The sequence below is a fragment of the Aptenodytes forsteri genome, unplaced genomic scaffold (genome assembly GCF_000699145.1).
Source record: "Aptenodytes forsteri isolate BGI_AS27 unplaced genomic scaffold, ASM69914v1 Scaffold10, whole genome shotgun sequence".
Lineage (NCBI taxonomy): Eukaryota > Metazoa > Chordata > Aves > Sphenisciformes > Spheniscidae > Aptenodytes > Aptenodytes forsteri.
In genome coordinates, this window is record NW_008794117.1 from 1434526 (window position 1) to 1454820 (window position 20295).

At 36.8% G+C, this 20295-nt stretch overlaps 1 protein-coding gene across 1 annotated transcript in view; it reads left to right on the plus strand.

Annotated features, from left to right (window-relative positions):
* AKT3 (AKT serine/threonine kinase 3) overlaps window positions 1-20295 on the plus strand; it is a 144309-nt gene that overhangs the window by 51773 nt on the left and 72241 nt on the right. Inside the window, exon 2 of the mRNA XM_009276060.1 lies at window positions 18651-18776. Coding sequence (XP_009274335.1) covers window positions 18651-18776 — 126 coding nt within the window. The remainder of the gene's footprint in view (window positions 1-18650; window positions 18777-20295) is intronic.

Consider the following 20295-nt stretch of genomic DNA (forward strand, 5'->3'; position numbering starts at 1 on the left):
GTCCTTTGCCTTTTTTTTTTTTTCCCCCTTCCTCTCTTTTTCTTATTTTTACCTATATTTTTCTACTGATGTTGAATATTTGCATATCAGATTTACTTGGGCAGCTTTCTTCCACTCCAGTGCTAAACCTACTCATGAAGCATTCAGATAGATTCCTGGAAGATGGAGAAATCTTCCACTAGAGAAGTAGTATTATTTTAAATAATAAGTTAATAGTAGTTGAAATTAATAATAGTAGTTTCCATCCTGTTTGCAGATCCAGGGTGATCTGTGGACTGCTTTGGAAGAGTCTACAAAAGGTTACTGAAAAAAAACTAGCCAACTTGTCCAGGGTATAGGACACAGCACTTTTCTTGGTATTTAGGACTCCATATTACTGCTGGAAAATGTTAGGGTTCCATGAACTGAAAAATTTTGAAACCCACTGAGTTAAATAAAATCTTCAGGTTCTTTAATGCTTGTAATTCTTGAGAATTCCTAGTCAAGTTCTGCAGAAAATGGTTTCCTTACAGCCTCTCAAGATGCATAGTAAGAATACAGAGAAGTAAATTAGCATAGGGAGATGGGAATTATGAGTTCCACTCCAGTTTCTCTTTTAATATTTAATATTAAAATGATCATTTACATCCTGGGGAAATAGTAGAGAAGAAAAACGATAATGTTTTCAGCATTGGAGAGAATGACTGTAGAACATGAGATTCTGAGAACCTGTGTGGATATTGAGGGGTATGGGATTGCCTTGCCGTGAGAAAGAACCTCAGTGGGGAAATGCCAAGAGCTCTTTAATATAGCAGTGTAAGCAGTAATGGAGTCCTATGATTGAATGTTGAATCCAGATATGTTCTGAAACCAAGATAAGGGTGACTAAGAGAAAGATCTGAAGAATACTAAGGAGGGCATCTTGATACCCTCAAAACAAGACAGAGTGCATTTTGGAAGATAAGCACTAAAAAAAAAATAATTTTTACCAGTTTATGCATAACGGGAAAATTCTGTGGCCTTGAAGAGGTCAGACTGAAATGATGAGATATTCCTTTTTGTCATAAAATATATGATACCATGAATAAAAATCACAAAATGTCCTATACAGATTTGCGCATGAGATACTCAGATTAGCAATGAAATGTGAACTAGTTGAGAATTTGTCCAAGACTTGCTCAGAGTGTTATTCAAGTGAAACAGTAAAAGTCTGGTTGTTCTTTGCTGAGGTCCCTGCTGACATGCTGTTTGAGAAACACTGTATCAATATTAAAAGATAAAATTACTGTAGTTCCTAGTGTGTTTCATAGTCTTTCTTAGCTGGGTACTGCTGTTGCCACCAGTTTGGCACTTTTGTACTCAATATCATGGACAATTAGAGCTCTCTTACTGAATGTGGAGCGTCCACATACTTCCTTTGCTGTGTATTTTTGTCTTCTCATTATACTAAGTTAAGCCCATTAGTCCTTTACACTTTTCTATGTGAAGGTACTGATTCACGGTAATAAAGTAATTTCTTAATATTGTTTTGACGTGTTAAGTAAATGGAGTTGTTTAAAGACACTGTAAAGGTACTTTCTCTAGTGCGTGGAGTGTTGCTGGGTTAAGAATAAAAATGTTGTGTTTGTGGTAGCACAAATATAGACTTAGAGAGAGAGCTAAAAGTATTGTGTAAGCCACTGTTAATTTTCCTCCTTAAATGAAGGCAGGGGTGTTGCTATTTCTGCACTTTCACCTAAGGAGCAAATGTGCACGAAGGATGCAACCGGGCAGCAGGACCATCCTTTTACTAACAGAGGCTGCAACAAGAAGCTGCATGTTGTCTGCTTTGGTGCTTGTACAATCAACAATAGATACACATACAGCCCTCCCACTTGTTACTCACATAACCAGATCCTTTAAACGGATGCCCAGTGTGTCAGGGAGAGAGAAGTTTTGAAAACAGTATCCAGAGGATGTTTTCTTTTTATACATAATCAGATCTAATGGTATGTTGGTAATGAAGGAGGAGATTGAAATAGACCCTTCCTGGAACATATCCCCCTTGCCACCTTGTGATGAATTTCGCAAGACTTGCCAGCTGATGGGGTCAGTTATCTGATCTTGCAGGAAACTGTCCTATTCCTGCCCTTCTCCACACGCCCCCCACACTCCCCCTTCTTTTTTTTCCCCCTGTGGGACTAGTGAGCTGCACAAGTGACAGATCAGACAAGGAAGACCACTGGACTGCAGGACTGGAAGGAAGAGGAGGCAGGGTTTCTCCTCAGCCGGATCAGCTGAGGTGTAATGAAAAGTTGCACCTGGAATTCTCTGAGGGGTTTTGTTGGAACTGGAAGAGCCTGAAAACAGACTTATTTCAGGAGAATGAGAAACTTCTAGAGGACTAGAGTGTTTCTATAGCTTACTGATCATTGATCCCTTGACCCCACCTTATTCTGTCCCATACGGAGGTAAAAAGTAGATTAGAGAATGCCCAGATCTCTGGGAAATATTGCTTCCCTTAATCATCTCAGATTGTCTGAAGAGGGCTTGCTGTCTGTAACCAATAATGATGTCACTAAATTTCAGTCATTCCCTATCAAACTGTGATCTGTTGGTACAAGATCAAGCTGTCACTGAAAACTAAATAGTCTTGGTATAAAATTTAGCTGAATTAAACTGTAGACGTCCAGAAGAAAAGCTTTTGTTAAAACTGTTTCAGCTGTGCTGCTGATGCTTGCTATTCTTATGTGCACACTTGGTAAACAAAAATATGGAAGACTCTTAGAGGAGATGAAAAATTTGTGTCGCTTCTCCCTGATGGGGAACTGAAATTCCCCAGGGAACGTCAGCATGGAAAAATGCATCAGCATCATAACGGGCACTCATCTGCGGCACGACCCCCAGAAGACAAAGCAGTGTTTTACCTCTCGGGATTAACAAACATGTGTCAGCTTTAGTACTGTTGTTTGGTAGTCAGGTGATAGACTGCCCATATGTCCTCATACCTCATTCTGGCATGAGATTGTTTTTTTTTCTCTTTGGAATTTGAAATAAAAGCATAGCTTTATTCTGTTGTCATTTGTTCCAGTTCTTATGTCACAGATACGAAATTTTAAAAGATGTTTTAAGAAGTTCTGTACCTGAATTTATTTTTCTCACTGTAAGTCTTTGTTGGAAAGGCTTCTTTCTTTCTTTGGTTGTCTTTACTGGGGACATACAGAAATGATTATAGAACTTAGACGACTTGCATCAAAAGAAACTTAAGTATATAAATAGTTATGCTATAAATGCTCTAAATAGGAAGATGAATGTTTAAGAGTTCTTCAGGCACCTACACAGCTCAAATCGCTTCCCATAGTACAGCATGGTCCTTTTGGTGGTGCCATGCTCCCAAATTGCACAGGGAGAAAGGAGAGAAGGAAAAGGTTTTTTTCAGATACTTACAACTTGCATGTAAGTGAACAAGTGCCCCCATCTCTTTTAAGTCTCTGTCTCTGGGATTTGGACTAGTGATGTGAGGATTTCTTGACATAAGAAAAGTAATTGTTTAGTAGTTAGTGTTTTGCAGTGGGGAGAAATGGAAAATAATACATGGCTTCAAAGTATCGTGACGTTAAAAGGTTTAATTTAAAAATAACTGCAAGCTTGGAGAAATTGTGTTTACTGACTTGTAGTACTTTATCACTGGCATTTTGGTACTCTGAGGAAATAATCTGTAGTTCATTTTAAGCAAATTAGAAAATGTGAGTGTCACATCAGTGTTATGCAAACATCACTATTAAAGGCTGATGGAAGCATACAGTATGGATTTCCCCTCACTCCTACATGGGTTTCTGTATCCATTATAGATCAGATCCTTATATTTCAGCTATTTAGATTTTACCTAATTTATAATTTTTAAAGGGAGTTGCAACCATGATTCTTAAGGAATTCTGTAATTCATTAAAATAAAAACAAAAGACACAACTACCTCTAATAAATGTTTTGATTAAAATGGACATTTCTGAACCTTCTACAGACAATACCCGCTCAGATGTGACAGCATTTGTGACATCACCAGTACAGACTTTCACAAGGATTTTGAAGTCAGTGTTGTAAGTCAGTTTCCATTTTGTTTTTATTAATTAGAAAATTGTGCTGTTTACTTTCTGGAGGAAAAAACGTCCACTAAAACCGTATCAAATTTGTTTAGTTAATTCAATAGTAATGCAAATATATTTTTTGAAAATTACGGTTCCTTATTGGTCCCTATTATTTTGGTGTCACAAATGTTAAATATTTGGTGCCAGTTAATTATTGTATGTATAATCAGAATTTCAGAAAGGCCAGATGTAGGAGGAGATTATCAGTGTTTTCTCTTGTATGAAATTTGACTTCTGCATTGAATAAAATAATTGATGAGTTTGCTGAGATCTATTTAAGGTCATGCTATAAGTTAGTAGACTGCCTTTTGCATCAGAACTATTTTGGAGGCTAAGTCATTAAAAACTTTTCAGTAATTCAGATTAGGAAAAATATGTATGCTCATAGTGGAGAAACCACAAAATGTGTCTCTTAGCAGAAAACCAGTAACAAACCTCATCCTCAGATTGGCTAGATAAATTTATATATCTTATCCAGGTCAGTCATCTTTCAGTTCCATCTTGTGGCTGGGACTTTGGGGTTCATAATTTATAGCTCTGCTTTAAAAGTTCTAAAGTGACTGAAAATAAGGCAAAAATTTTGTGCTAGTAAAATTGCAGGGTCCAGAATTTTGCATTTCTGCTTATCAGTCAAGCTTTCTTTTAATTCAGAGGACTGGAAAAACTTGAAGCAAAAGACTTTTTAACACCTCACTTGACTGAATATTTATTGCAATTGTAATATCATAAAATCATGCAAAATAAAATGCTGTAAAATATGTATATTAAAATTGAACTGTATTATGATTCTTATGTGGGTGTTACGAGCAGTTTAATTCATTTTAAGGCAGTCAAATATTTTAGAAATATATAGAATCCTGAGGTTAAAAACTAAACTTGTTTTTTTTTTTAGCTTCTATTACTTTAATTATAGTCTACAAATTTAAGAAAATACTTTACTGACCAAATTGTTCTTATCTTCTGGGCACTGTTTCTAGTATGGGAAGTATTGCACAGCTAACTCAATATCAATTTATATTGGGATCTCTGGGTTGCTAAGATTTTGTTAATATCATTAAATTGTAATAACTGCTTCACAAATACATGTCAGTGTTGTATTTCTATCTTTTTTCAAATTGTGAATTTCAAGTGATTTTTCAATTATTTGCTAGCGTACAGAGATTTGTACATAATCCTTACAGTTTACATATTTTTTTATCTATAATTTCTGTGTACATGTGTAAAGAAAATGTTGTCAGAATATATTCTGACACATATGTCAGAATATACTTTGCTTGTATAGAATGTGAAATTGTATTAGGGAAATTCTTCGTTCAGTACTGTGTCAGAACTATCGTGGCATCGTTGCTTAGAGATGCAGTTGATCTTAGAAATTTGAATCACTTGAACCTGATTTTCTAGCTTAACTGGAAAACAAGAATTGCAATCACATGGTAGACCAGCAGCCCAATTAATCAGTAGTTAATCTTACATAAGTTCATGCTGATGCCCCTTCTCCCTTGCACGTTTCTTGCCCCCAGCCAGTTATTCCCCGTCTCTCCTTTGTGCTGATACTAGCTGTACGGTGAGCTGAAATTGTTTTGATCTCGTCAAAACCTATTTTCTTGGGGTGTGGTTTTGGTTAGATCATTTTGTAGACCTGCCTCAGCTGCGTGGATGCCAGTGCTGACGCAGTGGAGCCGGACATGGGATGCACTCCATGCTTCCTTTGCGAGTGTTCCTTACCCTCCCAAATGCACTGTGCTGGTAGTAAACTGTATTTAAGGTGAACCCAAGTGGCCAAGGACTGGGACTTTAATTCACCATCAATACTCCCTGGCTAGTACCAGATTTATGCTCGGTCAAAAATGCATAGCAATTAAAGGAAGAACCTGCCTATGTTGAATGTTTACTCCAGTTTCCTGAATGTGAGATTTTAATTTTTTAAGAAAAAGTGCTCACACAAGTTTGGAGATGCCTCACAGCGTTCAAAGAGAGGCTGGCTTTTTCTAAAGGTGCTAGTAGGTGTTGGGTGCTGAATTGGTGGGAGAGTGGCTGGCATTGCCATGGTGCAAACCACTAGTTACGTGGTGATGTTACAGAATCCAGCTGGAACTGTAGATGCTGAATGTTTGAAAATCTGTTCCTGAACTCTTCTGAAAATGTGTTGTTGTGAGATGACTGATACTCTACTATAGGCCATTTGTGTCGTTAAATCCTTTTTTCGTAGTCCTTCCTTTGAAACCAAAGCCTAATCCAGTCTTTCTCTCCTCACTCTGCTTCTCTCTAACTCATGCCCCCCCCCCGTGTTTTGTTTCTGAAGCCCTTCTGTTCTCTTGTCATTTTTTTAAAATGTAGTTAGCAAAACTGTAATTTATTTGTTTATCATTGAATAATATTTTCAGTGTTCCTAAAATTGTGTAACTTTACAAATGATAATATTTTTCTTTCTTTCTTCTCAGTACTGCATACTTAAGCAGAGATTACATTAATTGCTCTTTAGTGGTTAATTTAAAACTAAACACAGTGTATGAGTATTGCAGGTTATTTCTGTAACTGTTTATTAATTCAAGTAATTCTTCACTGTATTTCATCTGGTGTTTCTCAGCTCACTGGCATAGCTTTGCCACTCTGAAATTCTTCACATTCTTAATAAACTTGAATAGTTCTACTGTCTTGCAGTATATGCCGTGGTGATCCCAGATCATTGTTGTATATATTAACTAAAACTTTTCCTAACAGAGAACTGTAGAGCATCACGGATTGAAATTTCACTATGTAATCCATTGTTGTATATTAACTAAAAATGTTGCTAACAGAGAACTGTAGAGCATCACGGATTGAAATTTCACTATATAATCCTATTTTGGTCTCTTCGTTTTATCTAGTTTCCTATTTCTGTTCTGTTCCACCATACAGCTTTCTTGTTCCACACAACTACTCTTTCCTTAAACTTATTAAAAGCTTTTTAAAAGTTGAAATAAATTGTCAGTTAGTCTTTATCCATTTTATTTTCTTGACATTCTTAAAGAAATCCCATATGTATGATAGGCATGATTTTTCTACGCAAAGGCAGTGCTGCCTTGTTTATCTTATGTCAGTTTGCGTTATTTAAGTGTATGATTAAAAACAGAATTATACAGTTTTCTTCGATTACTATCCAGCCAATTGACTTGAAATTTTCAAGGTTTTTTTTTAACCTTTTTTGGTTCTTCTTGGGGGTGTGGGGTGTAATTCTCCATTTATAATCCTTCAGTTTAACTGTCATCATTGAAGGGTAGCCGGGTTTTGCCAGTAGTTTTCACCTCACTTACAATTTCTTAGTAATTGTGGATGTTTTCTGCCTAGTTCTGGGACTCCTTAGTACCTAGCAAGGTACTGCTCCAATATCTCCTCTTTGATCCAGAGACAGTGAAAGTATTTGTCTGTTACCTGAAGCAGATTTCTGTTGTCGTCTTCTGAGGTAAAGACCAAGAGAAACCATTCTGGTTCTTTGCAAATACCATTATCCTCAGCTGCAGACTTCATTTTATGTCTGGTTAATTTTTCACCAAATTTTCATCTTTTATTTTGCTTGAGTTTTTAATTTCCCTTGCTTGGAAGGTCACTACATCTTATTTTGTGTAAGCAGTACTTCTAAGATTTATTAATTTTGTCATTTAACTACAGCGTTTCCTTTATTTAAAGAAGCCTCCATTTTCCCAGCTCTGCTCAACTGGTTCCTTGTGATTCCAGGATGACTTGGTGGCGTGAGCAGGGTGAAAAGCTGGAAGTATGTGGTAAAGAGCAAGCAGGCCCTGAGGGTAGGATGGTATATTTTCCAAATTTTGAAGGTCCTTATGAATGAAGTGTTTGGCTTGCGAAGAAAAATACTGGAGAATACGATCCAGGAAGAAAATAGGGGTGGAGGTGGGGGAGTGGATTTGAAGTCTTTGTCTCCCTCCCGTGCCCCGTGCTGAAGTGCAGTTTCACCTTTAAGTTTACAGAGCAATTCCTTTCCCAAGTGCGATGGAACTGAAATATTTTGTGGTTACTGTTAAATCGTTCTTGAATTAATTCCTCTATGCTGCATGGATGAAAAGGAAAATACATCCCGCTCGTGCGTTTTAGAGCCAACAGTATCAAGGAGTATTAGTGTCAATAAATTACTTCTCTGAACTTTATTATGTGTGATATTTAGCCAGTTTGAGAGAAATAAAAAATCCTTGAAGTGGACACTATTTAAATTTGGGGGCATGGGATTTTCTGCAATTAACTAGATTGCTATGGTAGGCCAATATATTAAGCTCAGGCAGTTTTGCTGCTAATTACACACAACTTCTCTGGAGTATCGGATATTCAGATCCATTTTATGAATATGGTAGAGAGAATAACAACTGTAAAACAAAGCACTGTGCATGTAAGTGACTGTTAGCGTGTATTTCAGAAGGGATAAATGCTCACCATATGGTACAATTACTGTGTCCAAGTTTTCAAATTAGCTTCTCTCATCCTCCTTATTACTGTCTTTAAAAAGAGAGGAAAAAAACCCAACATGATTTATCTACTCTGCAGCAGAACTCTTGACGCAAAACAGCAGCCCAGTTCTGTCCAGTTTTTTTTTCCTAGCATAATAGAGGCTGGGGGGGTTTTTTTTTCTTATTACTGTGTGAGCCTCAGATGAACCCCCTTCAATTCACAGGGCTTTGTTAAGGGAGGAGCTGTCAATGTGTCTGCCCGTTTGCAGCTGTGCTGTGGCTTTAGCTTGCTTAACATTATGCTGCTTTTTAGACTTGACAGAAGGGATTTTTTTTTTTTTTTTTTTTTTTTTTTTATTAAGGCAAAGCAGCCTTGTAGCGAAATGGTTTAAGCAGCTGCATTGTGGGGAAGCACAAAGAAGTTATTATTGTGTCTGTTTAGGGGGGTCGGATGGAGGGGGGAGATATTCGGCTGCTGTTGATGCCGATTGTTGACTTGCCATCTGCCAGATAGGGAGAAGAAAAAAATGACAGCTCCAGCAGGGTGTTCAAGAGGTTGTTTGGAGAGACGCATAAACATGTGCAGATGTCGAACTGAATAATGGCAAGAACTTGAGACGGTTTATGATGCTGCTGTTGTGTGTGCATATACAGAATGAATGTATGTGGAGATCTGGTTAGGAGGAGGGTACATATTAATTATCATTGTCCCCCACCGCCTCCTTTACTTCTGTTAATTAGTTCAGGAGTTTAATATCTTCCCTCCCTCCGTTGTTTATTCCTAAAAAGAGCCTTTTCTTGTAGGGAAGAAAACTTCTGATTTCTCCGTGTGGTGGGTTTAAAAAAAAAACCAACACAACTTGATAAATTTGGTACTTGTGGAAGTAGAAAGAGTAATGCAGTTATTTCAGCCTCAGACATTTGGTAGACAGGTGCTATACAAGTTCTTACATAGCTTTGTCTGTCTACCTCCAGACTGATACATTGCATACCCCTACTATTGCATCCTGAGCTTTTCTTATGCAGAAAGTGCCAATCGGTGATTGTCTAGTATTATATAGTAGACAAGTAAATGCTAGGGGTTAGAATGAGATTAGCAACTAATTTTCTCTTTCGCTTGATCTTATTTTCAGTTCTTTCTCCAAAGGCAAGGAGCTGGTCAGGCATAACTTGTATTTTCCTGTTTGAGAGTTGCACATAAAGTAAATTTTGATTGCTCTATAGGAATATGGTTTTCTGTCTTCCACTAAAATCCTTTCTTATGTTTTGTTTGGTGATTTCTGCTGATTATGAGTTTCCAGGATAATGTGAAAGAAATGTGAAAAAGGATACAAGCATGGAGGGAAATTAAGTTAGCCCAAAAAGGCTAAAAGAAAGCATTGTCTTATCCAGGTGATCTCTTACTTTAAAGATAAAAATGGAAACTTTAAAATAATGATTTTTCATCTTAAATATTGTGTGCAAATTCAACATTCTGATATCTATATTGAACTGAAAAATGGAAGATGAAATAGTGGTTGAGGTCTCAGGCATGTCTTCCAGTTACCAGTATATATCAGAGCTTTTTGGTCAGTCACAGCGTGACTTAAATTTTATCTGAATGAACCTATCCACCCGTTCCCACCAACCCCTCACCAAAAGTGAAGGAACCCCTTTTCTTGTGTCTTCTGTCTTAGTTCTAATAAGCGTCAGGTCTGTAGGTCATTGATAACAATAACTACTGATGGGACCATTTGATGTCCCCTTTTATCATCACCGTGGCTGTTGAAGAAGTCAGTTTTGGATTATGCCAACTTAATTTTAACTGAAAATTCAGGTGTGGCTGCCTCCTACCCAAGTACCGATTTCTGCGTCGAAGCCTAGACAGAGGTCGACAGCACTGCAAATGGAGAATTGCTTTTTGCCTGTTAGTTGGGTTGTCGGTTCTCCTCCGCAGAATTGTGCCGTTTTCTGTGTTCTGTCATTGGTGGTGTGATGTCCAAGTTACTCTGGGTAGTGCTGCATTGCTGCTTATCGTGAAGCATTTCATGCAACCAAAGAGTTCTCCTGATGTGTACAGCAGTAGTGGAGCTGTTCTTTCACCTCAAGCAGTTTGAGGAATGCTTCTGCATATCTCGGACTGATTGTTTGCAAGTGATGTGGGCTAAATGATAAAGCAAAAAGGTTGACTTTAGCGATGTGCTTGAGGAAGAAACATAGGTGAACAATGTTGGTGCTAGCTTTTTGGCACCTGGCAAGGTCTGGGGCTAGGAGCACACCTACTGACAAGAAGAAAGTTCAGAGGAGCTATTTTAAAATTATTGCAATGTGACAGTTTTAAAAGTGAGACAGTTTGCTTTGCGAAAACGTGCTAGTAAGTGTACCAGTTTTAAGAGGAGAAAGTCACATAATTTTTGACAACACATTAATCTGTCAAAGAAACTCAGCTGAATGATAATGCTATTGTCAAACTTATCATACTCTTTTGCAAACAATGGAAAGTTTGAGATTTCTTGTGTAAACTAGAGTTGGCTGTTTTACAAAAAGTTGTAAGCAGAGAATATTAAGATGATGTTTAATTCACGTTAGCTACATGTAAAAAGCATTTAAAATTTAATCATCTGATTTAATACATACATTTGTACATTAATTTAAATTGCTGCTGTAGCTGACTGTCTTATTCAGTGTAATTTATAGATAAATATTTGTATGCTTGTCCTACTCTTAAAATATTTTCAAAACCTGAAAAAGATCCTCTGGTCTACTAGCACTTGATAAAAACAGAAGAAAGGAAAGTAATATTTTTTCTGTTATACAAAGTACCACTTGATGCAGGTAGTCCTATACAAAAAAATTTTAAATACTTAAAAGTACTGAGAATGTGAAGGTTTTTAGCTATTAAAAAAAATTATGTGAGGCAATATTCTGAAATGTTTTTTTTGCGTTTACCACAAATACATCTCAATACTATTAAAAACTACAAAACTGCTTTGAGAAGCAGCTAAATAGTGTAGCATTTTGGGCTTTGATCCTATAAAGCCTTATGCAAGAGAGAAATTTAAAAAATGTGAGCAGTGTCCTTAAATGTTCCTGGGATATAGACCTTGGTTTTCCATTCCTGAATAGCAGGCATATTTAGAAAATACTGACCTCCTTTGTTGCTCAGGGATGCTGATGCAATACAGGACTCTGTTATTCCAGACAGCATGTGTTAATATCAACTTCTATTTAATTTATTTATTGTTCTAATTCTTATCCTTCAAGAATGAAGGGGAAGTGAGATTGATGTTGAAACTGGCAAGTTTTTCTTCCTGTTGGCTCAAAGTGGACATGGTAAAGGTCAATTCTCAATTTGTCAGGATGTCAGCTAACTCAGTGTTTCTGGTACGATTTTTTAAAAGGACAAAATTTTGTGCGTATGAAAATTGAATGTGTGCTGTGAACATTCATCTTCCATGAGATGCCAAAACACATCAGTAATTTTGTGTGGATATTGTAGATGCTCAATTTGAAAACTGCATTGACGTTTGAATAGCGGTATGTCTCTCTGTTACTGAATATTTTCCTCTCGGTTTTTAGATATTTTAGAGAAAAGATTATTAATGCAACAGGAAAGGGTTGAATAAACAGCAGGAGCTGAAGTACTGTTGCATTTATACAAGATAGGACACTGGCTCACTCCAGTAGTCGTAATGAAAAAATCAGGGTGGGTGGTGATTTGAACCCTAGTGAACCTCTAGCTGGAACACGTCTGTAGGTTGCACTCAGAGCCCGGGGGGAAGAAAACCCCACAGTAAGAGCAGGGAAAGACTTCCCATTGAGAAGCTTGGTCCTCCCTGTAGCTTTAGCTGCAGAGGTGCACGCTGAGACCCTGGAGAGCTGCTCTGTGGCTTCGCCCTGCCTGGTGACTCCACCTCTCCGCTTGGAATTACTCTGTTTTACTAGTAGGAGCCCTTGTCTTTGATCACTACCTACGACTGCTTCAGGAAAAAAGATCCTATCGTTTGCCTGCTCTTCAGTGCATCTTGGCTGGCATGGAGGAGAGGGTTGTCCCTGCTTTCCTCCCCCCTTGCTCAGCTGAGGAACTTCTAGAGCTTGTTCCCGAGGCTGCTTGCTGCCTTCTGCAAAATCTTAACATCTGTGTGGTTTTCACTGTTTTCTGGCCACACAGCTGTGAGTAGCTGAACATAAATTGGCCTGTCTTTATATCTGCACTGGATCATTGCGATGTCACGGACAGTGAAGCGCACTTGAACTTTCTCACCTTAATTCCGCAATTTGCAGGAAACTTAATGGAAGCTTAGCTGTGGTATAAGCCGATGCCCACGCATAGCATGAAATGCTTCCTGTTTCCCAGTTGTGACTGGAAAAATTCAGTTGTCTAACGTAAGTACAGGTGTGCTCAAAATGTCATGTAGCATTACTGGGAACTGTGGGAAAACAGTTAATATAAATAAATAATCACTGTTTCACAGTATAAAAGACAATCAAAAAGCATTAGTTCCAAATTCTGCTTTTCTTTGAACTGCCGGCAAATACTTGGGAGGGGGTATATAATAAAAAGCTTTTAAAAAGCTAAGGCACGTTAGGAAAAATCACAGTTTTATTTAATTTTTTGGTATGCAATAAGATTTTGTCAAATCTTTTGCATGACGTATAATTACGCATTTACATTAGATTGAAGGACCTCTATCAAATCCTGAGGACAGGTATACTTTTTAGTTTTTTTAAACATTTACTTTTTACAGTAGCTTTGAACTGTATTGCCAGTTTTTTATCATGAAATCAGAAGTAAGTAAATATTTAACAGAAGTGCTTTACATTTACTAGTGTCTACTGACTTAATCAAATAGTCTGCTGATGCTTCTAATCGTGTGTTAGGTAACACTGCCCTCAGAGGGCCAAGGTAAGGAAATTCAATCTCAAAACCACTGGCATTACTTCTGATATTTTATTTGACCTGACATGAATTACAGTTGTTTCTTTAAAGAAAAATTGCATATGGTTAAGTTGTTTTATTTACTTTTATATAATTTTGTTTAATGCTGTTAGATAAATTCAATTTTTCCCCCCTCTGTTTATTAAATGTTAGTGTAGGGGAATGGGAGTTTGATTTAACAAAAAAGTGCCTTACAAAAGAAAGAAAAAGAAAAAAAGAAGGGAGAACAATATTTGTATATTATTTCTATTAAATCCATTTTAGTAAATTGATGACACAGACTAGAGGCAGATTTCTGGTGTTCTCTGCTTGCAGGGGGGGTGGGTCCCGTCCCCCCGTCCCCCCCCCTTTTTTTTTTTTTCATCTTCCCTTAAATCTCACTTATGTCTGTGTGGCAGCTGTTGCTTCTTTTAAGGAAGCAAGTTTTTGAACTCAGGTTTCTGTTGCTTATCAGCACTGTATTTTTAAGACATTTCTTTCACACCTCTAAAACCATTTACATATTGAAAAATGTAGATGTTTTGCAAAAGTGATTTTTAAAAAGAAAAACAGTTTTTTAAATAATAAGATTAATTTTATATTACTGAATAATTTTTCAAGAATTGCTAAATTTCCATATGCTTAAGAATTACAAGTGGTGAGACTAACAATAGCAACCATCAAATCTGAGGTGAAGTATATGTTTGAAGAGAGAGTTGGAGTTCTGAGGTGAAGTAAAAAAATTGTGAACTTTGAGTGATACATTTGTCTAACACGGATTTGTTGACTACTCATGGTTTCTTAGAAAGCTCTTCTTTGTGCAGCTCCTCAGCAGTATCTAAACTACAAACATTGCATCACTAGAATAAACATGTTTGTGAAATATCCTGAAGGCAGGATTCTTGTTACTAGCTGTCAAAGGCAAAAAAGAAAAATCATTAAGGTTGCAGTACAGAGGCGAATACAGAGCCAGCCGCGAGGCTCATGTTCTAAACAAACCTTCATTAAGCATTTGTTGTTATTGTTGTTAGCCAGTGTATTATTAAATACAACATTAATTAAAGAGTTGCATGTTATGACGGTGCTTTTTGCATGAAGATCAGATTGCATTTTCATGTGCTTCAAGAATGTACTGCTGTTTTATTTCATCCTTTGGGTGTATTCTCTTGGTAGTTATTAAAAAAGCAGACCCCAACAACCTAAAACTGATTCTAAATTTGTATTTTGTTGTGTGTGTATGTATTTATTGTCTGTATCTATCTATGAGATATATATTCTAGTGCCCCTTTTCTCAAGTAGCTGTAAAAACTTTGACTAGAATTAAAATGATGTAGGAATTACTTGGCTTTCTTTGCTGCAGTGGTTGAAATTAGAGACCTCTTCTTACTGTCTAATAAACAGATCCTAAAAGAACATGTTTTTCAACTTAGAAGGGTGTAAATTTAAGCAAAATAATAATTTAGCCTACATTAACTCAGCAGGAAGTCGGGTACAAAGTGATTAATTCTCTATGGCAGATCCACTGCTTTCTTGAGTACTGCAGCTCGATTTCATTAAATTGTCAGGATATCTTGTGGTTTTGTTAGCCTGCCTGGACTTCCTCTTTCTCATGGAATTTCTTTTCACTTGAGTTAATGAATTTCAGATGTAAATTTCCTGTTGTTTGCTTGTGTTGAGGTATTTGATAAACATACACTCCAAATATCTTTAAAGTAATTTAATATTGCTCATACTGTAAAATATACCTTTTTTTTTTTTTTAACGCGAGGTTGGTAAGTTAGAAGGCATGTGGAAGTGTTTTTTCTTTTCAAATACTCTGCTGTGTTTTAGTATTTTTTGTATGGAGGATTTCTCTCTCAAAGCAGTTCAGTAAGCATATGTCTATTAAGAAGTATGGACTAAAATGTTTTTCTATCTTTAAGCAGATTATGTAGAAGGAATGCAGTTATAAGAGAGCACCTAGAGTGCATCTTGAGAGCCATTAAACCACTTGAGCAGCTAAGTGAACTGTTCACTGATACCACTGTTTACTTTAGTCTTCAAAAGTGTTCACCCATTTGTTAATTAAATTACAAAATAAATAAAGGGCAGATGATAAATATTCATGTATAGGCCTTGAAGAGGGATTGGAATATTGGTCATTTCAAGACAAAACTAGGGGTTTTTTTTGTATGTGTGTTTGTATAGATGTCTTGAAAAAGTAGTCTGACCTTGATTCATGTTGGGGAACCATTTAGGAGAAACATTCTTCAAAGAAATATGTCTATGAAAGAAATATAGGGATCCTTACGAAGCCATAGGGTTTTGCAATTGCTTTTAAATTGCATGTCCTGTGTCTGGCTATAGTTTGCAGGGTGAAGACAGAGGCACAGCTGTGTTCATGGATAAACTGGTATCTATACGTCATTCAATATTTATATCTTCTTGTGATTAGCTTTTGTCCAAAGTTGCGAGCTCTCTTCAGAGAAGCTTGGAAGTGCTAGTCATACTCTTCTAATGTTTTTTCTCCAGGCAGAACATCAGCTGCGTAACTCAGTGGATGATAAAAAATCTGTTTGGTTTTCCGATTAATAGACTCGGAGTACCTCGTAGAAGCCAAATGCAATCTAAAGTGTTGTCCTAAGAGGAGAAGAGGGAGTAAGTGATCAGGGAAATGTGTGCTGGGTCTCTAAGGGCACCTGCTAGAACGGTCTCCTTTTCTACAGGTTTAGTTTTGGAGAGCGTGTATGTAAGGAAGTGAAGGCTTCTGTTCTTTCCTGAAGTGACTAATGAGTGTACTTACCCTATCAGCTCTGATTCTTAGAGCAGAGTCTGCTTATCTCCCTGTCCAGTTTATTCCTTACGGAAAGGAGGACTCTCTTTGAAACCTGAACCGTTGGATGGTAGACCTGTTTTAGGCATGTTGGTATTCTCTCCATGCTATCCTTGAACTCTTCTTCAGTAGTTTTAGGTGCCTGCCTTCCAGTTCACACACCTTCTAGATAAGACTAAGATCTTGATAGGTTTTAAACCTAGTAGCAGGCACTTTCTCTCGTAAACAGTCACTTACCGTAACAAATAAATAAGATATACTTTATTAGAATTGTACAGAAGATTCTCTTTATGGTCTGTTTAACTTTAAGAAAGCAACTAGGATGTTAGTATTTTTAAAACTGATATTGAATGATCTGATACGTAAGGTTTTGTTTTGGCTTCAACTTCTTAGTCCATGCAGATTTTGGCAAATTTGTCACAGGGCATATTTTAAACGTTCTTAATGTATGAGTCACATCTTTACTTAGGCCTATGATTATTTCGTTTTCAAGTATTCAGCAAACTTAATCCAAGAAATGTCTTTACCTTCTCATGTAATGATGATACACTTTTTCACTGGTGTTGGTATTAAAGCTACACATTTGTTTTCCCATACTGCACTTGTATTTCTTCTCCAACTTACAAATATCTCATATCTGGTTTTTTGTTTTGTTTTGTTTTTTTATTGTTTGAGTTTATGTTAGCTGGGATTTCCCACTGAGAAATCAGTTCAGACTGGCAGTGTCAGTAGGGATGTTCTCAGCTGAACTAGCACCAGAGATCTGAGATAGAAAGATCTGAGTCAATACAAATAAAACTAGCGCTATATCTGCTCTATTAATTTTGTGGACAAAATAAGTAACACTTTGACTTCTTCAATTTTCTTTCTACTTATATGAAAATGTCTAGATAACAAAATCAAGCAGGTACCCTGCTATCTAGAAGCAGGACTAAATAGGAGGAGGGCCAGGAAACATAAGTCAGCACAAATAGCCTGGTGTTCATTTTTCTCACCCTTTTCTCTTCTCCATCTCCTACTCCCAACCCCGCTTCTCTGCTTAAATACGTGTTGAAAATTGGAAATGTTAATGGCTGCAGTTAGATTTTTAGGCCATGGGCATCGTCAAAATCCTTACAAGTTGTGATCAAGTTCAGCAAGGCCGTATTAACAATTCCCATGATGAACTTCAGTGACAATTAGTTGATTGCTCTGATGAAAAGGTGAAGATGCGATTAATGAATTTTTAGATTAGCCTTTAATGGAGTAATCTCCGTGTCAGATGGATGTAAACTTCTTTCTGGTCTTTGAATTGTCCAAAAGCTACACAGCTATAGTTAACAGGGTGCTGAGGTGGTAAATGGCACCTAAGGGCTGGGCTTAGCCCAGGGCCAGTGCAGCCCCTGGACTGGTCAGTTCTGAGCATTTTGCAAATGGTGAGAAGTCGTAGGCACAGTTGGAAATTCTGCACTGTTACATACACTTGTTTTCTTAAAATGTTCACTTGTATAATGATGAAACAGTGACTTATTTAAAGTCTTAGTAGGTACTTGTACATACGTTATTTACTTTGCAGAGTTGATAGAAGTCAAAGACGGGGAAAGTTGGGCAGATCTAAACTCACCTGTACTTAACTGAGTAATTGCACTTTAAAAATGAAATTGTTGCTGAGATTTTGGTGTGGCATTGTAAAGTATGATGCTATTAAAGAGATTTTTCACCCTTAAATAGCAAATAAGTGGCATTAATTAAGCTATCGTGTCTTTGCTGACCTGTTCTGTATGTTTCTGGTCCTGAATACCTCATGGCTAGCAGAATCTTCTGCTCAGACTGGGGTAGGGGGAAGGTGGAGGTGGTGGGTTTATTGGTGGACTTACCTCTTAAAAGGTAATTGGCTTCTATTTTTTCTTTTTTATTCCTTTTGCTTTCAGATATATTTGTTAAGTATATTTTGCGTAGGTTCTCCCATTACCCCTGATCTTGTGTTTCCTTAGTGTATGTTTTGAGGAAATTAATGGTTTTTGCTTTGGCTCAGCAGGATAAATGTTCTACCTTGTAGTAGTTTAGATTTCATTTTGTTCTTAAAAGTCAAGCCATAGTGCTTACTTTTTCCTGCAGCAAATTTCGAACTGTTTATAGGTGTAAAGATGTAGGATTTTGAAGAGTATAGTGTGATAAAATTTACAATTACAGATTATTACTATACAGTGCTTGTAGCTTCTTATTCCAGAAGCAGCATTTTATAGTCCAGGCTTACCATTGCAATTCCATTTTCTCTTCTTTTGGAGGGAGTTACGGTTTCCTCTGTAAATTGAAAATGTCTGAAAAGATTTTGGTATAATTAATGTTAGACACTGATAATACGTTTTTTAATATCAATGTTTTTTCTACAGTACTAATGAACATTTTTTTTTCTTCTTTAGGAGAATATATAAAAAACTGGCGGCCAAGATATTTCCTGCTAAAGACAGATGGCTCTTTCATAGGCTATAAGGAGAAGCCCCAGGATGTGGATCTGCCATATCCACTCAACAACTTTTCAGTGGCAAGTACGTATTTCCAATATTTATTATTCTCTCAGCATATTGACAAAATATCTGCTGCATATTGCTTCACGTGTAGTTCAGAATTTATTGGTAACACTGGAAGTTTGATGCCATGTGTCAGACTAGTGCACCACTAATCTTATGTCCAGCTCTACAAGATATCTTTACAAGAGCATTGAAGATTTTACCTTGGTTTTTTTTTTGAATATTTTTGGAAGTCTAAGTTCTCATTTTTGTGTGTGTGTGTCTGAAGTGTCTGTAACTAACAATAACATTTGACAAATGATTGCTGTAAGAAGAAAATTCCTGGAAAGCTTACCTTCATTCAGATCATTGACCTCTTTTCCCTTTTTCAGTAGTATCTCTGAATTCACTTGAAAACTCAAATTAATTAGAAAATTATCTAGACTGTCAAATGACACAAAATCATGCTAAATTATTTTTCTCTTGGATAATCAGGTAATCAGCTCTCCAGCCTGGTTAATCAGTAATTTCAAGCAATCAGACAATTTGCATATATTAGCAAAGCTACAAAGTGTGTATCTGTTGGATAAAGTGAAGACATTCTGATTTCTTGTTTTCCAAGAACGTTTCTAAAAGATGAATCTGTAGGTTTTTTGATCTGGTAAAGTGAGATTGGTAGAAGCATGTTTCTGAACAGAAATGAAAGTATTTGAGGAGCAAAACTAAAGGGGGCAAAAAAATCTCCCTGAGTACGAGTTGTGGATATCATAGCTAGAAACTTTCAAAGGAACACTAGAAAATTTACCCAATTTCTTTCAAAATTGTATTAGTGTACTGCAATACAATAAATGTCGGTGTTTAGTTTTATAGAGGAGTATTGGAGCCACAAGAGCATGTGTACTTAGGGAAGGGGTTCCCTTTATCTGCATTGCTGAAGATGGAACAAATGCTACTGAGACTGAATTTACCTATTTTCTTGATAAAATTGTTCTTGAGATTGACTCAGCCTTTGTATATGAAGTAATTTGGGTATTTTATTTGGTAAGAAAATAATCTCGTGCTCCAAGCCCATGTCTTGTCCAACAACTAGAGGAGGAAAACTTCGCATATCCTGATTGTGGCAGAAGTCTTACAAATGATATTGAGCGTGCAAGGCCTCTAATAATATTAGAGGCTCATTTCGCCTTGTTGCTATTCAGCATAAAAAGCAGTGATGTCTTTAAGTTGTTCATATGAGTAGGAATTGACTAGATCATAGGCCGTTACTCCTTAGTTATTGCTCTGAATATCCTAACCTACTCATTTATAGCAGTTAGTAGTTTCCTAGGTACTTTTTCCCCAGTGCGCAGCAGAAACAATTGTAGAACTAAAGTAGGGGTTTTTGTCCTGCTTTACCATGTTCTTCATTGCATATCTAGTCTTCCTTTGCTGCAGCAACTAGAAGGATGATCCAAATGGTAGTTCTGCTAAGCGAAGAAATGTATAATTAGCAATTAATTCCAGTGTGTTGATACTGGTGGGGCTTTTTTTTTTTTTTTTATACCAAAAGGTCATCTTA